This window comes from Syzygium oleosum, unplaced genomic scaffold, assembly GCF_021117445.2.
Source record: "Syzygium oleosum isolate NSW1041296 unplaced genomic scaffold, Sole_v2.1 Sole_v2.13, whole genome shotgun sequence".
In the NCBI taxonomy this organism is placed as follows: domain Eukaryota; kingdom Viridiplantae; phylum Streptophyta; class Magnoliopsida; order Myrtales; family Myrtaceae; genus Syzygium; species Syzygium oleosum.
In genome coordinates this window covers 3828798-3847583 of record NW_026607497.1, presented here as the reverse complement: position 1 = coordinate 3847583, position 18786 = coordinate 3828798, and the positions used below count along the sequence as shown (strand labels likewise).

Sequence of the window (18786 nt, the reverse complement as noted above, 5' to 3'; positions counted from 1 at the left end):
AAAAATGGACGGCTGTGGTCTCGGGAGCCCTTTTGCCACGTCAAGCATAAGTGAAAAGATCTGAATGTATTCGTGCTATAACTTCTTCCACCGAACTCTATTTCAAGCGAACTTGCAGTAAATATAAAGCCCTTTCCAAGTACTAGTTAATCCTAAGCTTTGTCTACTCAAAAGACGGCCGAAAATGGGTGAAAACCATCATCGAAATCAGAAATTCGAAACTGGTCCAGGAGTGCACTCAGAAATTCGAAAATTCACTTTGATCAAACCGTAACTCCAAATCGAATTCCATCAAATATCACGGCTCCACAACACTCTAAACTTTCATTTTCTCTTAAATTTTACAGCTTAACAAACCCTACATTGAACCAAAAAATTTAGAATTGACATAGGTCCCAATTTTTTTGTCATAACTTTTAAAATTCTTTTGATTAGACAAATAGTGATTTCGATTACTTATCCGGCGTTGTAGAACAAAGTTGATTCGATTTGTCTGAGTGTCCGTGTTCGCTGTCAGTGAAGATTTATCTCTCCTCTTTCCTTTTCATCTTTTCCTTCTTCACAAGCGAGCTTCTTCTTGTGTTTTCTTTGTTTAGTCCGTAAGTGGTCTCGTCTCCTTTTTACACTCACATGTGCTACTAATATAGAATAAGCAAAAGTGGTATGAATTTTTAAGGCCAAAATTTTAAAGGGTTAATACCACGAAAAACCCCAAGCTAGTACACCTGTGACAAATTTACCCCAAACTAATTTTTTGACTATCAAAAACCCAAACTAGTACACTTGTAATAATTTTACCCCAAACTAATATTTTGACCATCAAAAATCCCAAATTAGTACATTTGTGACAAATTTTCCCTCCATTAAATTAAATTAATATAAAAAAATCACAAACTAATACACCTGAGACAAACGGAGGGTAAAACCTCAAAATTGATACATTCATCAACTGCCATGTGTCATTTACCTAAGTAATTTGACAGTAAAATTTAATAAAAACCAATGGAGGGTAAATTTATCACAGGTACACCAGTTTTGATTTTTTTTTTAATCAAAAAATTAGTTTTGGGTAAATTTATCACAGACGTACCAGTTTAGGATTTTTTTGGATATTAACCCAATTTTAAAAAGGGCTTTTGGATTTGGGCTTATCTAACAAAATAATGGGCGAAACTAATGGGCTATATATTACACTACGTGTGTCATTGAATGCCATATCCGACCCCAATAGCCAGATACATCGCTTATTCTCGTGGAATCTTGAACTTCTTTGATCAACTCTTCGAGTTCTAATACTTTCTTTAGTGGAAGAGATCCCCATCTCTAATTGCCTGCAGCACAGCCCGATATTTTTGTGTTATCCACTCGCATTTGCTCTTTATACTGTTCACCCTCTCTTTGCCAATGATGATGATATCTTCAAATTTTCTTTATAGAGATGTAATACCTTATTCACCTTGAACCAATTCAGGCTGTGTTCTCAAACCTAATTAAGTGAAAAATTAGAATTTGGTGTTTTCTATTTAGCATTCAAAAAAATTTGAAACGCGGTCCCCTCTCGACTGTGTTGTCATTTTTTTGTTATGCTCTTATTATTAACAATGTCGAACGGGGTTTTTATTTGGTGTGGCACTCTCATTTTCCTTTCGGTGGAATCACCGATCTACATCGTCCATTTCCACCAGCTGTGGTAAAGAAGGAAAAATGGACGGCTGTGGTCTTGCGAGCCCCATCTGCCACGTCAAGCATAAGTGATAGTTCCGAATTTGTGTCCGCTATAACTTCTTCCAATAAACACCGTTTCAAGTGAATATAGTCAATATAAAGCCCTTTGAAAGTACTAGGAAATCCTGTGCTTTTCCAACTCAAAAACGGCCGAAGATGGCTGAAAACCATCATCGAAATCAGAAATTCGTAACTAGTCTAGCAGCGCTCTATTACTTCGAAAATCCACTCCGATCAAACCGTAACTCCAAATCGATTTTCGTAAGATACTACGACTCTACAATACCCTAAACTTTCATTTCTCTATAAATTTTACAGCTTAACAAACCTTAGATTGAACCAAAAGAAATTCATAAATTGACATAGGTCCCAATTTTTTGTCCTCAACTCCAAAAATTCCTTTGATTAGACGAGTAGAAGTTTCGATTACTTACTCAGCGTTGCAAAACGGAATTGATTCGACTTGTCCGAGTGTTTGGATCGACTACCCGTGAAGACTTGTCTCTTCTCTCTCCTTTTCCTCTTTTCCTTTTTCACAAGCAAGCTCCTTATTCTATTTTCTTTGTTTAGTCCATCGGTGCTACTAATGAAGAATAAGCGAAAGTGGTGTAAGTTTTTAAGACCAAAATTTAAAAGGGTTTTTATGCTTGGGCTTATTTAACAAAATAATGGGTGGAACTAAAGGGCCATAATTATATGACGTGAATGCCACATCCGACACTATTCATCCTCTCTTTGCCAGTGATGATGATTTCTTCTAATTTTTTTTTGTAGAAATATAATTCCATATTCAGCTTGAAGAACTTAAATCTTGAGTGAAAAATAAGAATTTGGTATTTTCTATGAAGAAGTAGAGACTCGCCCCCCTCATCTTGTCCTTTTTCTATTACGCCTTTATTACTAACAACGTCGAACGATGTTTTTTATCTGGTGTGGCACTCTCATTTTTCTTATGGTAGAATCGCTCATCCAAGCCGTCCATTTCCACTATTTGTGGTTAAGAAGGAAAAATGGATGGATGTGGTCTCCCAAGCCCCCTCTACCACGCCAAGCATAAGTGAAAGTTTCCAATTTGTTCACGCTATAACTTTCTCCATAGAACTTTGTTTCAAGTGAACTTATTGTCAATTTAAAACCCTTTCGAAGTACTAGAAAGGCCCGAGTCTCGTCAACTCAAAAGATAGCCAAAGGTGGGCAAAAACCATCACCGATATCAGAAATTCGTAACTGGTCCAATAGTGCATGTAGAACTTCAAAAATTCACTCGGATTGAACTATAACTCCAAATCGATTTCCGTCAAATACCACGACTCCACAGAATCTCGAACTTTCATTTCCCCATAAATATTATAGCTTAACAAACCTTAGATTGAACCAAAAAAATTCAAAATTTATAGAGGTTGCAATTTTTTGCCGTAACTCCAAAAACTTCCTTCATTAGATGAATAGAGGCTTCGATTATTTAGCCGGCTTTGTAAAACGGAGTTGATTCAACTTGTTCGAGTTTTCGGATCATCTACCCATGAAGATTTGTTTCTCCACTCTCTTTTCCCTCTTTTCTTTTTTCACTAGTGAGCTATTTCTTATGTTTTCTTTATTTTGTCCGTTAGTGGTATCATTTTCCTTTTACCCTCACAAGTGTTATTGATGAAGAATAAGCGAATGTGATACAAGTTTTTTAGGCCAAAATTTTAAAGCGCTTTTGGGCTTGGGCTTATTTAACAAAATAATGGGTGGAACTAATGGGTCATATATTATACAATGTGTGTCGAACGAGATTTTTTGATCTGGTGTAGTTCTCCCATTTTCCTTCCAGTGGAATTGCGTATTTACACTGTCCATTTCCATCATATGTGGTAAAGAAGGAAAAATAGATAGTTGTGGTCTCACGAGCCCCCTACGCCACATCAAGTACAAGTGAAAGTTTCGAATTTGTTCGTATTATAACTTTCTCCACCGAACTCCGATTCAAGTGAAGTTACAATCAATATAAAGCCCTTTCAAAATATTAGAAAATCCTAAGCTTTTCGAACTCAAAAGACGACCGAAGATGTGCCCAAACCATCATCGAAATCAGAAATTCATAACTAATCCAACGACACACCCACAATTTCGAAAATTCACTCCGATCAAACCGTAACTCCAAATTGATTTTCGTCGAATACTACGGCTCCACAACACCCTAAAATTTCATTTCCCCATAAATTTTATAGCTTAACAAACCCTAGATCGAACCCAAAAATTCAAAATTGATATAGATCCAAATTTTTTGCCCTAACTCCGAAACTCTTTTGATTAATGCCGAATTAACTTAGGGCTTTTGTTGTCCATAGCGGTGCGACCGGACCGTACTGGTCCGAAGCCAGGCAATGAGTCGCTCGAATTTGGCCAGAATCGCCAATTTCCCTCTCGGCAAGAAAAAACTCGATTTTAATTCATTAAAAACTCCATAAAACATCAAGCCCTGTGGTGTAAAGAAAATTTTGCATTGTCAATGTACGTTATAAAAATCCATGAGAAAAATGTTCGGATGATTAATGCCATTACTAAGAAATAAAACTAAAATAAATCCTTGCAAAATGCGTATTACTATTGGAGGATGATATCTATCGTATTTCTCAAGGAGATGCTCCGTGCATCATTGAAAATGTTTACACCAAATTGGAGGTTGATGTTTCAATACATGGATAAATTTGCACATTGCTATGTACAAAATGTGGATACAAAGGGAAATACTTGCTTTATTGTAAAACATTTCAATATTGAAGAGACTACTTATTCAAGAAATGTAGCTAGAGAGGTTTTACTGCTTATCAATTGATTATTTCCTATCCAATATATTTATTTATTCACGAAAGTAAAAAATTCGATTTTGATTTACTCTACTTTTAATAGCATTCTCACTTATCTATTTTTCCTCTTCGTTCTCGAGCAGGACCTGTGAAACTTACTCGACTTGTCCAATATCAATTGATTAAATTTCTATTGTTAGACCGGATTATATTAGAGATGTGAATTTAGTCTTATGTGTAAAGTTGGCTCAAGATATCAATCAATCACTATCCTAAAAAATAAGTGTATAATTTATCAAGTGTCGAATATTTCAATAAACGCAATGCACGTGCTTCGTTTAACGCGCCAGTATTCGGAATTTTTCACGGCCCAACGGAGAAGTTAGTGAGTCCTGTCTGAATCAAGTACGCCTCCTTCTTTGTTACTTTGTTCTTCTCTATTTTATCGGGAGTTAATGCACCGAATTCAACCGGTGAAATTTTGAATAAAATCTTGCGAAGCTAAGGTTGACTTGCAATGAAGAATTTCAATTTAGAGTGTCATGTCTCTCGTCTAGGATGATGTTTCCATAGAGATCGAATCAGGAGTTCGTATTCTAAATTTCATATTACCTGTTCGATGATTTTCCTAAATGAAGTGTTAAAACCTGTTTCATGGAATCAGTGTTTTTTTGTGTACTCTTTGTAGGTTGATAATCAGCATGCCTAGGATGAGAGGAGTCCACCGTGGAATTATGTCGATGTCGAACTCGATCAAAATATATGACACTGTTTGTATTGTTGACCGAATACATCATAGACAAAACTATGTGGGAATAATTCGGAGGCACCTCACGGCATACCCGAAGCTAGGTTTCATGATTTGCTCGGCTGTTCCTGAGCATATGAGAAATGACTTACGGCGTGCATTCGGAATTAATCCTCCCATACCTCAATCGCCTCTCCACCTCCCACCACCTCCGCCACCTCCACCACCTCAGCTTTTTCCACTGCATCCATGGCATCCGCAGCTTCAACTTTCACCAAGGCATCCACATCCACAGCCTCAACCTCCACTGCCTCGCTATCCATAGCCTCGACCTAGTTGAGGTGTGACGAATAGATTGTAATTTCTTGATGGCTTGCTTGTATTGTGTCATCTCAGTTAATGAGGCTCCCTCATGCTAGTAGTAATTTTATCATTTGAGGAAACTGATTGACAATTGAAATGTCATGCAAGTTACTTAGTATTTCATGGTTTATTCTCAATAATTTTCTGGTTTTTATATTGACGATTTTTATTCTCAAGATTAGGTGAAATAGTCCACGATGAAACAGTCTGGTCGTACTCACATTTTCTCTTGGTTAATCTGACACTAATAATTTTTTGGAAAAGGAAGAATGGAAAGAAAGAAAAAAAATTCTTTGGACAAAATGCCCTTGACCAGTTAGAAGATTTGGTCGGCTGGCGAGGTTAGACTCTTATTTGAAACTTGTATGGCCACTTTAGGCTCTTATTTGAAATAAAGTCTAATTTGGGCCATCTTTTGAGAAAATAAGGGCACGAAATGCACACATAATTTTTGTTCGGGAAGTTGATTACTATATAATAATCTTTCTAGTTTTGTGAAAAATGAGAGATGGAACTTGTGAAAAATCAGAAAACACTTAGAGAAGGCTCTCTTATTTATAGACAATCGCGAAAATCACCAACTTTCTTGGTGCCAACATGTGGTGCCTTCTGTGCACAACATGTGTCCTTGACCATCCAATAATATGTTAACACGTTTTCGGTTTCATTTGGACACGCTTTCCATTTCAACTGATATTCTTGATGTATATTGTGTTTTCACACTACATTTCTTGTATTTTTAATGGCTACATTTGTCAAATATTCTATGTGTCTCGTCACTAATACAAAAAGTAATACACCAAAAATTAGAAAAATGCCAATACACTAGCCCTGAGGTTGTTTTATCCATCTTAAATCTGAAATGAGTTATTTTGACTAATTAAAAATAGAGTTTATGGACCTGCCATAACTATAGATAGTTTACGTCAAGTAAGATTGTGCCCACTATAACCTAAATAAATAATATTATAAGATACTGAAACTTATGCGATGGAGCATATTGTAAGAATCCCAAATTTTCATAGAGGGTCGCTTTGGCCGGCGCGGGCGTCTCATCCCTCGCCTAGTACTGGCGAGGGTCGTTGGCTTTCACTCAAAAAACAAAAAACAAAGTAAAGAAAAGGAACAAAAAAAATACCAAATACAAAAAATTATTAAAATATTTAAAAAATTGTCAACTTTAGCGTCGGGTATGCCACATTTGGTGTCCACATCAGCAATTTCCGACCAAATTTAGCCGGATGGACTCAATTGGCAAAACCTAAAAATGTTTTGGACTTTTTTGGTAATTTTCCTTAACATCAATTTTTGAAGTGAAATAACGAATTCTAAACCTCTACTTTTTATTTAAGAAATTGATAGTGGTTTTTACTCACCAATTTTGGCCACTTAATAAAGTTTATGTTTGTTTTTTCTATATCATCCAGTTTCGTTATCACATTACTGTGATCCGGCACTATCCCATTATCTCTATTATTTTCAAGGGGTAGCCATGGTCCAAATAGTCACGTCCCTGAAAAATTAGGACCCAAGCACCGAACAAGCCTTACCCTGTAACTGAGCGACTGACCTGGAACCTCCACGATATTATGAATTATTTGAAAAGGATCGGATTCGGTCACAGCAGGTAAGTTATCAATTAAAGCCCAGACATTTATGTGGCTTGTATTGTGTAAATTTCCTTGTCACGCAAAAGAGAGATTACTAGGATGAATTTATGTGAAACAGAGGGAATGGAACCTAGTGAGAAAATTTGATAAAGCTGTACTTTATTAGAATTTGATCTTCCAAATGTTTTTATCTCGTACTAGATAGTCATCGACAGTTTTTTTGGTAACTGATATTTGTATTCGTAGCAAGAGGATTATTTTCGGCCATTGCTCAAAAGTTAGTCCCGGTTGCCAAATTCCAAGAATTGGAATGCTTGGTCGGGAGGTCTGCGTATTGCTAGTATCTCACATTTTCCAACCATCATGTTGTTCCAATTTGTTTTTTGAAAAGAAAAAAATGCCAAGTAGTTATTCGTACGTTAGCTTTGTCTCAGCGAAGAGGCATGTTTGAAAAACAAAATTCTAGCTTTGTGCCTCTTCGCTCCTTACATATATGCATGTCACAGATAGCAAACGAACAAGTGCATAAATCTTTATGCTACTTGAAGAAAAAAATCTCAATCGTCATGGACATGTTCTCCGATTTGACGGACGCTCTAATAGTCACCATCATTTCCTTCTTGCCCTTTAAAGAAGCCGCAAGAACGAGTGTACTATCCCGGCGTTGGCATTGCCTATGGCGTTTGACGGCGAACATTGAGTTTGACGAGCAGTTTTTTGTTAGGGACAATGTACCCGTTGAAACTCAACGTGTTCAAAGACTCGATTTCATCAACTTCGTTCGGCACTGGCTCAATGAATACACCACTGAACTCGTCCTGCGAAGGTTCAAGCTCCGTATATCAAAGCCTCGCGAGTTCGAAGCCGATGTGCAAAAGTGCATTTCATTTGCCGTTTCCCGTAATGTTGGAGCGCTTGAACTGGACTTCTCAGATCCAACGTGGGACGAGAACGATATGGAGAATCATGAACCAGAGTTTGGTCTCCCCATGCAAGTTTATGAAAATGGCACGCTGGGTCTTGAGTCGTTGACGCTGTTCGCATGCAGTTTCAACCCGGCCTGGTTGATGAATCTCAGATTGCTTAAACATGTTTCGTTTGGTTGGATCGCAGTTAGAATGTCTACCCTGAATGACCTATTGCGGAATTGTACGTGCTTGGAGAGTTTGAGGCTGAAAAAATGTTGGAACCTCGAGCATCTGAGTATTTTCGAGAGGGATGTGGCCCTTAAGACATTGGTGGTGGATAATTGCAATTTCTATCAAGAGTGGTTTGGGATCGAGGCACCGAACTTGAGGTTTTTCAAGTATTCAGGGTCTGTAGGGATCTTTGATTTGATTTTGACAAGGCAATTGGAAGAGGCTGAACTTGACTTTGGATCCGAGTCGGAGTTCGATGAATCTGGTGGCGATCTTCTTCAGAGACTTTTATCATCCTTGGACTGCGCTAGGGTTTTGAAAGTTTGTAGTTTCATGCTTCAGGTATGCGTACCTTTGTTTATCTTTGTTTTTTCCGTGCACTGTTTTCCTGTGAATAAAACATCGGGGAACTTATCTTGACCGAAAAATCACAGTCAGTTTTGTAATCGCATTCACACACTTTTCTAAGTACAATTTGAATATTGTCCTCTTTTAATAGTTCCCATTTTTTAATTTCTTATCTGTTACAAACAATTTTTTATTATTGCAAGACATGTTCGTGTAATAACGATATGATCATGTTTATCAGGTTGTTCCAACTGGGATGGAGCCCTTGAGAATGCAATCACCTCTTAATGTGCGACATCTTATTTTGAACGCTGCAATGCACCAAGATGAGTTTTGGGGCATTGCTTTCTTCCTCAAGAGTTGTCCTTTTCTCGAAACCCTAACCCTTCAAATGAGCCCTCCAAGAATTTTCCCTGTAAGTGCACACATTAACCTTGCATATTTCATTTAAAGAAAACAAGCCTTATATGAGTTATTTGTGTTGGCACATTAGATCTTGCATTATATTTCTTTCCATACGTAATGGTTAATTTATGTAGGAGTGATTCATGATCCTTTTTCCCTTCCGATAAACTATCATGATTTGACAACATGTGATTGTAAAAAACTTTCAAACTCGTAACATGAGATATCAACATAAATATTTGACGTTTTATCAACTTTCTTCAGGATTATCAACCGCCGTTCATATTCGATCCAAGCAGATTTTGGTCCGGTCACATAGATAGGCTTTACAAGTGCGTGCTTCGGACATTGAAGGTGGTGGAAGTGAAGGGTTTTCAAGGGACGGTCAATGAAAATAATCTGTTGAGTTATTTGCTGTATTATGGGCGTGTCATGCAAGAACTCAAACTGTATCTCTCCAATGAGGGTGGTGATCGTTCAATTTACTTACAAAGGGCTGTGTTTTTTATGAGCTTCCCTAGAGCGTCACCAAATGTTCATGTAATGATCATTTAGCGTGAATTAAGTTTTGTAAGTGGCGATTGATCAATAAGACTACTAGACTATTATCGGTTTCCATGCGGGTTTGTTGTGTTTTATTTGTTTGATTTTGGTTTTTTTTTTTTTCTGTTTGTATCTTCGGAGACATCCAAGAATAATGCATTGAGACATATACATATTCCTGTTATATCTAAATACATTAGGCGTACATATTTTGCATTACGTTTGTACTATATTTTGTGTAAGTGCATAGAAAACTATGTTAAAAGTGTGCAAAATGCAAGAGCCATTTTGTTGCATTCCCAACCTTGATTTTTCCTTTCGAAATTTTTCCCTACCTGAACTTGTCAATCTTATATAATACTTATATGTATTTATTGCTACTATCACTATATTGTTGTAAATTTTCCTTTAACTATCTTGTGGGATGCACATTCTTCCCATGATCTATCATCTCTAATGTTTTAACCATGCACGGTAAAACTTTTTGGAACATTGAGTGCGATGCACAAGTGCGTAATAATTTGGGTCACGATGATATATTATGTTTTTCCGTCGATTCAAAGGACTTAACCCGCAAACTGACGGGTCTCTTCATTCTAAATTATTCCTTTTTTTTTTCCTTTTTCTTGATCTGAAATTGCTGTTGCTTTCCTCTCTTTGTGGACCGACATTGTACTTATTTTCAATCGTAGTTAGTTTTATTCCCCTTATCGTCGAAGAGGCACGATGTAACGACGCAAACAACCATCATCAGACTTTTGCGACTTCTCGTGGCTTTTCATTTTTTTTTGAACTTATGGTAACCGGCAAGATAGAAAATGAACAAGTGGAAAGAAGTACACAAAAGCCTCTCACTCCTCTTGCAGTAGTTGAAGATAATCTCAGATCACCATGGACGTGTTATTTGAGTTTATCGATCCTCTCATACTCATTATTTCGTTTCTGCCGTTCAAAAATGCTACGAGAATGAGCGTGCTATCCCGCTATTGAGGTCGGATGTGGCGTTCGACAACACACGGCGAGTTTGATGAGCGATTCTTCGTACAAGACAATGCAGCACTAAACAAACCCAAAGACTCGGTTTTGTCGACTTTTTCCGGTCGTGGCTCGATGACTACACCGAACCCATTTTACAGAAATTCAGACTCTATTTCCCGAAGCTCGCAACTTCGAAGAAGACGTGCAGTGCTGCATTACATTCGCAGTTTACATGTGAAGTCGAAGCCCTGGAACTGGACTTCTGCAACGTGTTGTGGGACGAGAAAGACATGGAGAACCGCGACCCACCCGGATTCAATCTTTCCACGAACTTACCAACACAACGCGACGGCATTCGAGTCCTTGAAGTTGTTCTCATGCAGTTTCGACTTGACCTAGTTGACGAGTCTCAGACTGCTCAAGCACGTTTCCTTCGGTTGGATTGGAGTTAGGATGCACACCATAAGTCCCTCTTGGTGAGTTGCCAGTTGTTGGAGAGTTTGAGTGACTAACACAAACCGAGTCTCTCCCTCGGATACTAATCCAGGTACTTCTAGTAGCCTTAACTACCTTAAAAGCATCATCTGTACAACATTCTCTGACATGTTGTGGGACGAGAAAGACAAGGAGAACCGCGACCCACCTGCATTCGATCTCCCCATGAACTTACCAACACAACGTGATGGCTCTCGAGTCCATGAAGTAGTTCTCGTGCAGTTTCAACTTGACCTGATTGACGAGTCTGAGACTGCTCAAGCACGTTTCCTTCGGCTGGATTGGGGTTAGGATGCACACCATAAGTGCCCTCTTGGTGAGTTACCGGTTGTTGAAGAGTTTTGAGTGACTAACACAAACAGAGTCTCTCCCTCAGACACCAATCGAAGTGCTTAAAGCAGCCTTAACTGCCTTAAAAGCATCCGCTATACAGCATTCTGTGACGTGTTGTGGGATGAGAAAGACATGGAGAATCGCGACCCACCCACAATCTCCCCATGAATTTACCAACACAACGCGATGGCCCTCGAGTCCATGAAGTTGTTCTCATGCAGTTTCGACTTGACCTGGTTGACGAGTCTAAGACTGCTCAAGCATGTTTCCTTCGATTGGATCAAAGTTAGGATGCATACATAAGTGCGCACTTGGTGAGCTGCCGTTGTTGGTGAGTTTGAGTGACTAACACAAACTGAGTCTCTCCCTTGGACACCAATCGAGGTGCTCGATGTTAAATTCGGCCATGGAATTTTCATTTCATTACCTTACCCGGATTTCTCAATTTCAGTTTTTCAGCATGAGCTCTGTTGTTCAGCTCGACATTATTCGCAATTTGAGATGGGGTAATTGGTGACTCTGCGAAATCGCAACCCTCCTTTTCATTCAGTAATCTTTGCGAATTCCCACAGTAGTGAACACAGCTGTCGAATCCCATTAAAGCACGCAGCGGATTATCTTTGGAATCTTCAATCATAGTGGCATGTTGAAAGCTGCGAAAATCATTAACCAAGAAAATGCCAGAAACGTAATTTTATGTCTTAGGAACATGCCAGTTGCTAGTTGTGCTGTCTCCGTCTTAAGCTTTATGAGAATAGTCCATACATAAAGCTTATGACCGGTCATCTATGCGGAATTTACACCTGAAAGTACATAATCTACATTTAGTTCCGTTTAACTATTTCTGCAACTTCTCAGATGATACGGTCCTAAATTTAGTTATAGATCTTGGTCGAAAATGGCACAGGTATTGACTCTGACCTTTCTGAGTACCAGAGGACAAGATATTTGGAGCTCTGCTCTAATCAGAATGGGTTTCTGCACGACAACCTTCTCAAGTGCATTAGTTACAAGTTGGCTGCTCAGATAATTTCTAAGACAGTCAACATTGCGGATGCCATTTAAGCTAGCATCATGCGCTGTGTCGAGTGAAATAGCCACTAGTCTGATCCAAACCAAGAGCACCTCCCACAGTAGATTATACTTGCTCTAAGTAGATCATCTAATTCATATCCAGATCTATCCTTTACACGATTCATTCAAGTATGGGCGAGAGAAATAGAAAGAGAAATGTTTAACGAGGTAGAAATAAGGGATAATACAAACCGAGAAGTCAATAAACAAGACATAGTTATCATAGATTGGAAAAGAAGGCATACAATTAAGCATTTGTCATCACAAGGTTCAGAGGTACTTAAAACATCGATCGAGCAAGATGATGCAGCAATGGTGACGAGTTTGATGTCCACTGCCGTCAGAAGACGATTCATCCTCAACGGGATCCTCTACGGCTTCATCAGTCTGGGGGCAGAAATATTAATTTTTGTTGGTCACTGGCAGTTGAGAAAAGGCAACAAAAAATAGAAATACTGAATGAGGTAAAACAGAAAAGGCAACAAAAAGAAAAGGTAAAAAGCATTTAACATGCTCTCTTAAACTATCCCAACTAATAAAGTAGAACTTCCTAATCAAATTTTACTTTTACTAGGCTTTAGCATCTTTCCAACAAGGGTGTTACGATCTATTTCAAATTTTTTGTATAAGAATTCTGCAGCCCTTAATCATTTGTTATCTCTATGTCGTGATCATTTTGTGACCACAAAACTGATCACTTGTAATAGAGGGATTTGTATACCAGCATATGCAAAAATTTTGTATACTCAGAATAGCTTTTTTTGTAAAATCTGTGTGAGAAACATCTTTTAAATGTACAAAGAGTGCCTTGGCCAAAAAAAGAAAGAGCAAGGACTATTGCCGTTGTTATTCATTCAAAGTTAAGGGAGTATTTTTTTATTTTTTATTTTTGAACATCGCCGAAACAACTATCGTTTAATAATAACATGACCATTATGCTACACTTTCAAGCTGTAATAGAATTCATTTATCAGTGCGTAGCACAGTTTTGTGGTATAACACTCGCTATAAAAGTTAGGAAAAAAATGAACTTCCCATATCGCGGGACAATCAATCCTTAGAAGGGACCAAGGGAGATGGAAAGGATAAAAGAAGTAGTAAAATTTGTGGGTGACTTACCAAGAAACTTGACAAAGTGCTCAAGTGAAGAACGGGCAAGGGGATCATCCCACTCCAGTGACTCCCACGTTTGCCGATTTATCCGAATCTCTCGAAGAGAAGGGGAAGGAGAAGGGAGACCACTGTCAAGCAGGGGCAGCTGCAGAGGAATCCTCTTCAGTTTTGGACAATTGTCTATAGAAATACACTCGAGGGAATCACAACTCATGTTCCCATCACATATGCTCTTCAGTTCCGGAAGATTCCATAAACCCAGATTCGTTAACTTTGGGAAGGAACAGTGTCTCATCTTGGCAACAGTACCTATTATCACCTCTATGCCCTTGCAGTCTTTGACTGATATCTCTTGCAGGAAAGGGAGGTGGAGCAACATGTCTTGCCTCAGCAGCACCCTCTTCATGTTGTTGCATCCATTTACTTCAAGATATGTAAGGCGACAAGTGGCTCCTCTTGGCAATGGTCCACGTATTATTTCCTCTAATTTCTCACAACTATATATTATAATCTACTCCAGACTTGGAAGGAGAGTGGTCAGCCACTCCCATTCCATCACTCTCTTCATTTTATGACACCTATACAATTCCAATGATTGCACACTTTCTGGAAGCAGAGCGCAGCCATCACCACTTGTTCGGTCTACACTCGCAACGATATGGTCGCAACTATCGATGAGTATACTCCTCTCAGTCTCATTCATACCCCAAAGGCGGAAACCGTCCGGTGCACCCATCGCGAGCCTGTACCATCGGCAACTATTTCGCTCGAGAGACCCCACGCATGCATTGAACATTTCCACATCAGCAACAGAACAATAAAGTGCCTCTACTTCCGTTAGTTTTACCTCTTCTCCTGCTCTCAGCTTTTTAATCGCAAGATATTGCAAGTTCACCAGCTTCCCCAACACTCCCTCTGATAATGTCTCAATCTTTGTGCCATCTAAGGCGAGGTATCTCAGGTTTACCAACATCTCCATGCCCTCTGGCACTTCTTCAAGACTTGCACACCCTTGGAGATCCAACTTTCTTGGGGATCCCAACTTTCCTACATAAGGAATAAAACGTAATGCCCAACAACTTCGCAGTAACAGTACTTCCAAGCTATCCAACTGAGAGATGGATTTCGGTAATTCCGTGATTCTAGTGTTGCTGAGATCTAGAACCGTCAGCCCCTTTAGATGTCTGAAGAAAGATTCGTGGATGACTCCCAACATGACATTGTCATTCAGAGACAGCCTTTGTCAGTTTAGGGCAATTTGGTGATATGTCGTATGGGATTTCTTCTATTTTGTTGCCTCGTAAAAAGACTTTCTCTAGACGAACAGTCCATAATACTTCCTCCGGTATTTCTTTCAACCCCATACAGGCCTTAACCATATGAGTTGTGCTCGTCACTATATCAAATGCCATGTCCCTTGTCAACAGGTGTAGATACTGATACTCTTTTTCTAGATCCAACAGGCAGGCCCTCTTATTTTATCCAATATGGTGTTACCCCGATCGTGCAATCCTTGCCTGGTGGCAATCTCACCTAACAAACCCTCATCTATGAAAGACTATATCAAATCCTCTCTATTAGTTTCTGAAAGGACTTCTCCAAAACAAAGTATTAAATGCAGGAAACACTATTGCACTTGAGCTTTACCCAAGTTCAAGTAACTGAGTTGCAGTCTCTTGTACACGTCAAGCTCCATCCTGGAGTCTTCTAATTTTCCCAACATGCCTCTCCATTCATGCACTTTCTCTACTCCTCTCAAGCGAGTTGCAATCTCAATGATCCCAAGTGGCAAACCATAATACCTATCAAGAAGAGATCTTGCAATTTGTTCCACTTCCCGAAGGAGTTCTCTGCAAAGCAAAGCGTCTTTGAAAATAACCTCCAAGAGTCTTCCATATCAAGAAGTTCTATCTTGATTTGCTTTTGACAGTGCATCATCCAACACACATCTAGTGATCGAGTTGTCACTACCAACTTTAGTCTGCCTGTTTCAACCGGAATTCCCACATCCTTAGCTTCAAAATACATCCAAAGGCCATCTAAAATTAGGGATGGGTCTATTCTTCACATTCAGATGTCCATACAATAGGCCCGCCCTTCTCTTCACGTCCTTCTCATTTGAGAGATTGTCTAGTCCGACTGCATTGGCGATCTCTTCTTGTAGCGCATACACACTAAAATGCTGAGGTATAGCAACCCAGAACACATACAAGGCAAGATCCTCAAGGAGTCTGTTATAGACATGCCTCAAAATGGCCGTCTTGCCCACTCCACCCATACCATAAACACCAATTATGGAAACGTTGTCCTGCATTAAATAATAAAAAATCCTATTCACCTTCCGTCGAGTTTCTTTGCCTACTAATTCTATTGTCACCGAGGGAGATGTTTTGCTGTATCTAACAAGTGCCGTCGCCTCTTGCCGAAATCTTCCTGGAACTAGAAGAATCTCTTCAACTTCTTTGCTCAACTCTTCCACCTCTGCTACTTTCTCCGGAGGAAAATATATTCCTTCTCTGATTGCCTGCGCTACACTCCAATATTCTTCTTCTATCCTCCTCCACTTCGACTTTAGCTTGTTCATGTCCACTCGGCGACTACTGATGAGTTCTTCCAGCTTTCTTTTGAGAGATGTCATATTTGTGTCGGCAAGCCTATGGGTACCTGGTTGACTCTTAGCCAGTGCAACATGCGTTCTCGCACCTAAACTCAAGTATAAGTGAAAATTCACTATTAGGTACTTCTTAGATATATTTTATAGATATGTTACACTCACAGAAATAAATAAATTGTAACTTTGTATTCACTTTTTCTAACAAAAATATTATACACAACATTCCATACGATAATTAATATGTTATGTAGGCATTCATGTCACAATAGTGAAATATTAGCAACCCCATATCATGAGCTCTCCATTGGAAAAAAAACTAATTTAAAATTAAAAGTCATAGGAATTATCTTTGATAAATAATTTAATTATATATAAGCCAATGCTCATGTAGGAAATCAGAGGGGGGGATAGGGAGAGCCATGGCTTTTCAAGATTTGAATGCCACACTTCAAAACACTTGTCTTTTCATTTTCAAAGATCTAGTGATTATCAATGACCGACTCTTAAAACTCCTCTTTTCCTATTAATTCCTGACTATTTTCTGTTTCTCTATGACTATTAGAAATCTGAGCATCCTGCCGATATCCCTATTCTTAATAAAAGATTAGGAGACAAATCAAGCGTCCTGCACGAGCTTCAACTTATGGCAAATTTAGAGATGCACACATACCATGTGGAACCTCTGTACTGGGTTCTCCCTCTTCGGCATTCAGTGGGCGTGGCATGTTGGTTAAAGCAGAAAGACACTGATTGGGGCAAATTCGTCTCAGGCAATGGACGCAAGGCTGATGAACCTGCACCTGTTCACAATTTGGATATACTTTTGGTAATTCGTCAAATAAAACATGGAAGAAATATGAAACGAACTTATTTACAAGCAGCAATTTGTGCGAGTCTATTGTTTGCCACAATCTTTGCATGGGACAGTTATTAAACTTAGATTTAAAGCTTTATGCGATACATACAGATAAACACCTCCTGCCCTCTAACAAGCAGCAATTTGTGTGAGTTTATTGTTTGCCTCGATCTTTGCAAGTGAAAGGCTGCATTTAAATTGAATCGACAAGTTGTTATACTTTGATTTAAAGCTTCACATGATACACATATAAACCTCTCCCTCCCTCCCTCCCTCTCGCTCGTCCAGTTACAGCATTATTTCATGGCCCGGGCTCAGCTGCACCTCCGAGTTCTTCAATTTGCTCGATTTCTTCTAATGTCAATCAATTCTAAGGATGGACGGTAAACTATCCTGTTTTGGCTTGACCTGACATGATTATTGCTTATTTTCTGTTCCATAGTGGACCGACTAAACAATCGAAGGGTAAAATCCTAGAATAGAGGGTCACGAGTTGCAACAGGAAATTCAGACAGGCCATGCATAACGAGGGTAAAAAGATGAACATACGACGAGGAGGGAGGCGGACCGAAGCTCTGGTCCAGTTGCTAATCACACACCCTTGTTTGACTCCGGTTACAGCAAAATTTCCATGGCCGCTCGAGTTCTTATCCCTCGATCTCGATCTCGTTCACATGGAAATTTCGAAGCGGTGTGATACTGCGAGATGAAGAGAAGGAATAGGAAAAGACGAGCGAAGTAACCCCACGATAAGTACAGAAATACCCTTTAGAAACCGAGAGTGCCCCTCGATTTGTCATGGTCGGGCACATCTGCACCGTTCGTTTTCCAAACGAGCAAAGACCATCATCGTTGGATTATTACGTAAGAGGAAAGCAACTAATTTACGATATATCCCAAATTACTAGAGATAATCCAAGGGCTACCCACTAATTTTGGATAGATTTTTAAATTCTATTTAAGTCGTGAAACTACCGAACTCCCCAGCAAATATACTAATCTTTTATACGAGAAAACTTATTTTCTTGATCCTGAAAGTTACTAACGATTATTGCAAACTTACCTCTCGGCCTATACGGAAACTTACTTCTTCATATGAAAAGTTACTGAAGATGTATAAAAAAAAAACTAATTATTTCATGATTGCTTAAATTGGATATTGGAGTTTCGATATTTATTATAGGGAAGTACAATTAACGCGACCCTCACTATGGGTAAAATGCTAAATGCCTCCTGTGAGGCGAGTTAATGGATTACTAAGGGAACACAGGTGATTTCTCTTGCAAGATGACACTTATGCTTGACTAGGGTTCACCCGAATCCTATCGATCGCAAATCGTTTCCTCAATTAATTATGGACATAAGTTATTATTCAGAAGTTGTCACTAACCTATAATGGGCTGATTCAAGGACAAGTAAAAAGCGAGAAGTTATTTTATTTCTACAAACCAGAATTCTCGAGTGGGGACATGGAGATAGAGAATACATATCAAAGAAAGTTTTAATTTGGAATTGGGGTATGCGTTGTTATTTTTAATACATTGTGGTTAGTAACAATGGTAAATTACTTAAAGGTACGGAAAGAGAGGGATTCGAATCCTCGGTAAACAAAAAGATTACATAGCCGCTCCAATGTCACGCCTTGAACCA

General features: G+C 38.9%; 1 protein-coding gene and 1 pseudogene across 1 annotated transcript; one reads left to right on the top strand and one right to left on the bottom strand.

Moving 5' to 3' along the window:
* The first annotated feature begins 7804 nt into the window (after positions 1 to 7804).
* On the top strand, positions 7805 to 12544 carry LOC115675158 (putative F-box protein At3g29830). The gene is made up of 4 exons (XM_030597766.1): positions 7805 to 8719; positions 8967 to 9140; positions 11931 to 11985; positions 12387 to 12544. Exons 1-4 carry the CDS (start codon positions 7805 to 7807, stop codon positions 12542 to 12544), a joined length of 1302 nt encoding a protein of 433 aa, XP_030453626.1.
* A 154-nt stretch (positions 12545 to 12698) lies between these two features.
* LOC115675102 (probable disease resistance protein At4g27220) lies at positions 12699 to 17374 on the bottom strand (annotated as a pseudogene).
* Between the last annotated feature and the right edge of the window lie 1412 nt (positions 17375 to 18786).

What these genes read in the sequence shown, in the direction of transcription:
- LOC115675158 (XM_030597766.1), top strand. Translation starts at nt 7,805, where the DNA reads ATGGACATGTTCTCCGATTTGACGGACGCTCTAATAGTCACCATCATT. An exon ending in GCCCTCCAAGAATTTTCCCT is followed by an intron (nt 9,141 to 11,930) that starts GTAAGTGCACAC and finishes TCTCAATTTCAG; the next exon opens with TTTTTCAGCATGAGCTCTGT. An exon ending in TATTCGCAATTTGAGATGGG is followed by an intron (nt 11,986 to 12,386) that starts GTAATTGGTGAC and finishes AAAATGGCACAG; the next exon opens with GTATTGACTCTGACCTTTCT.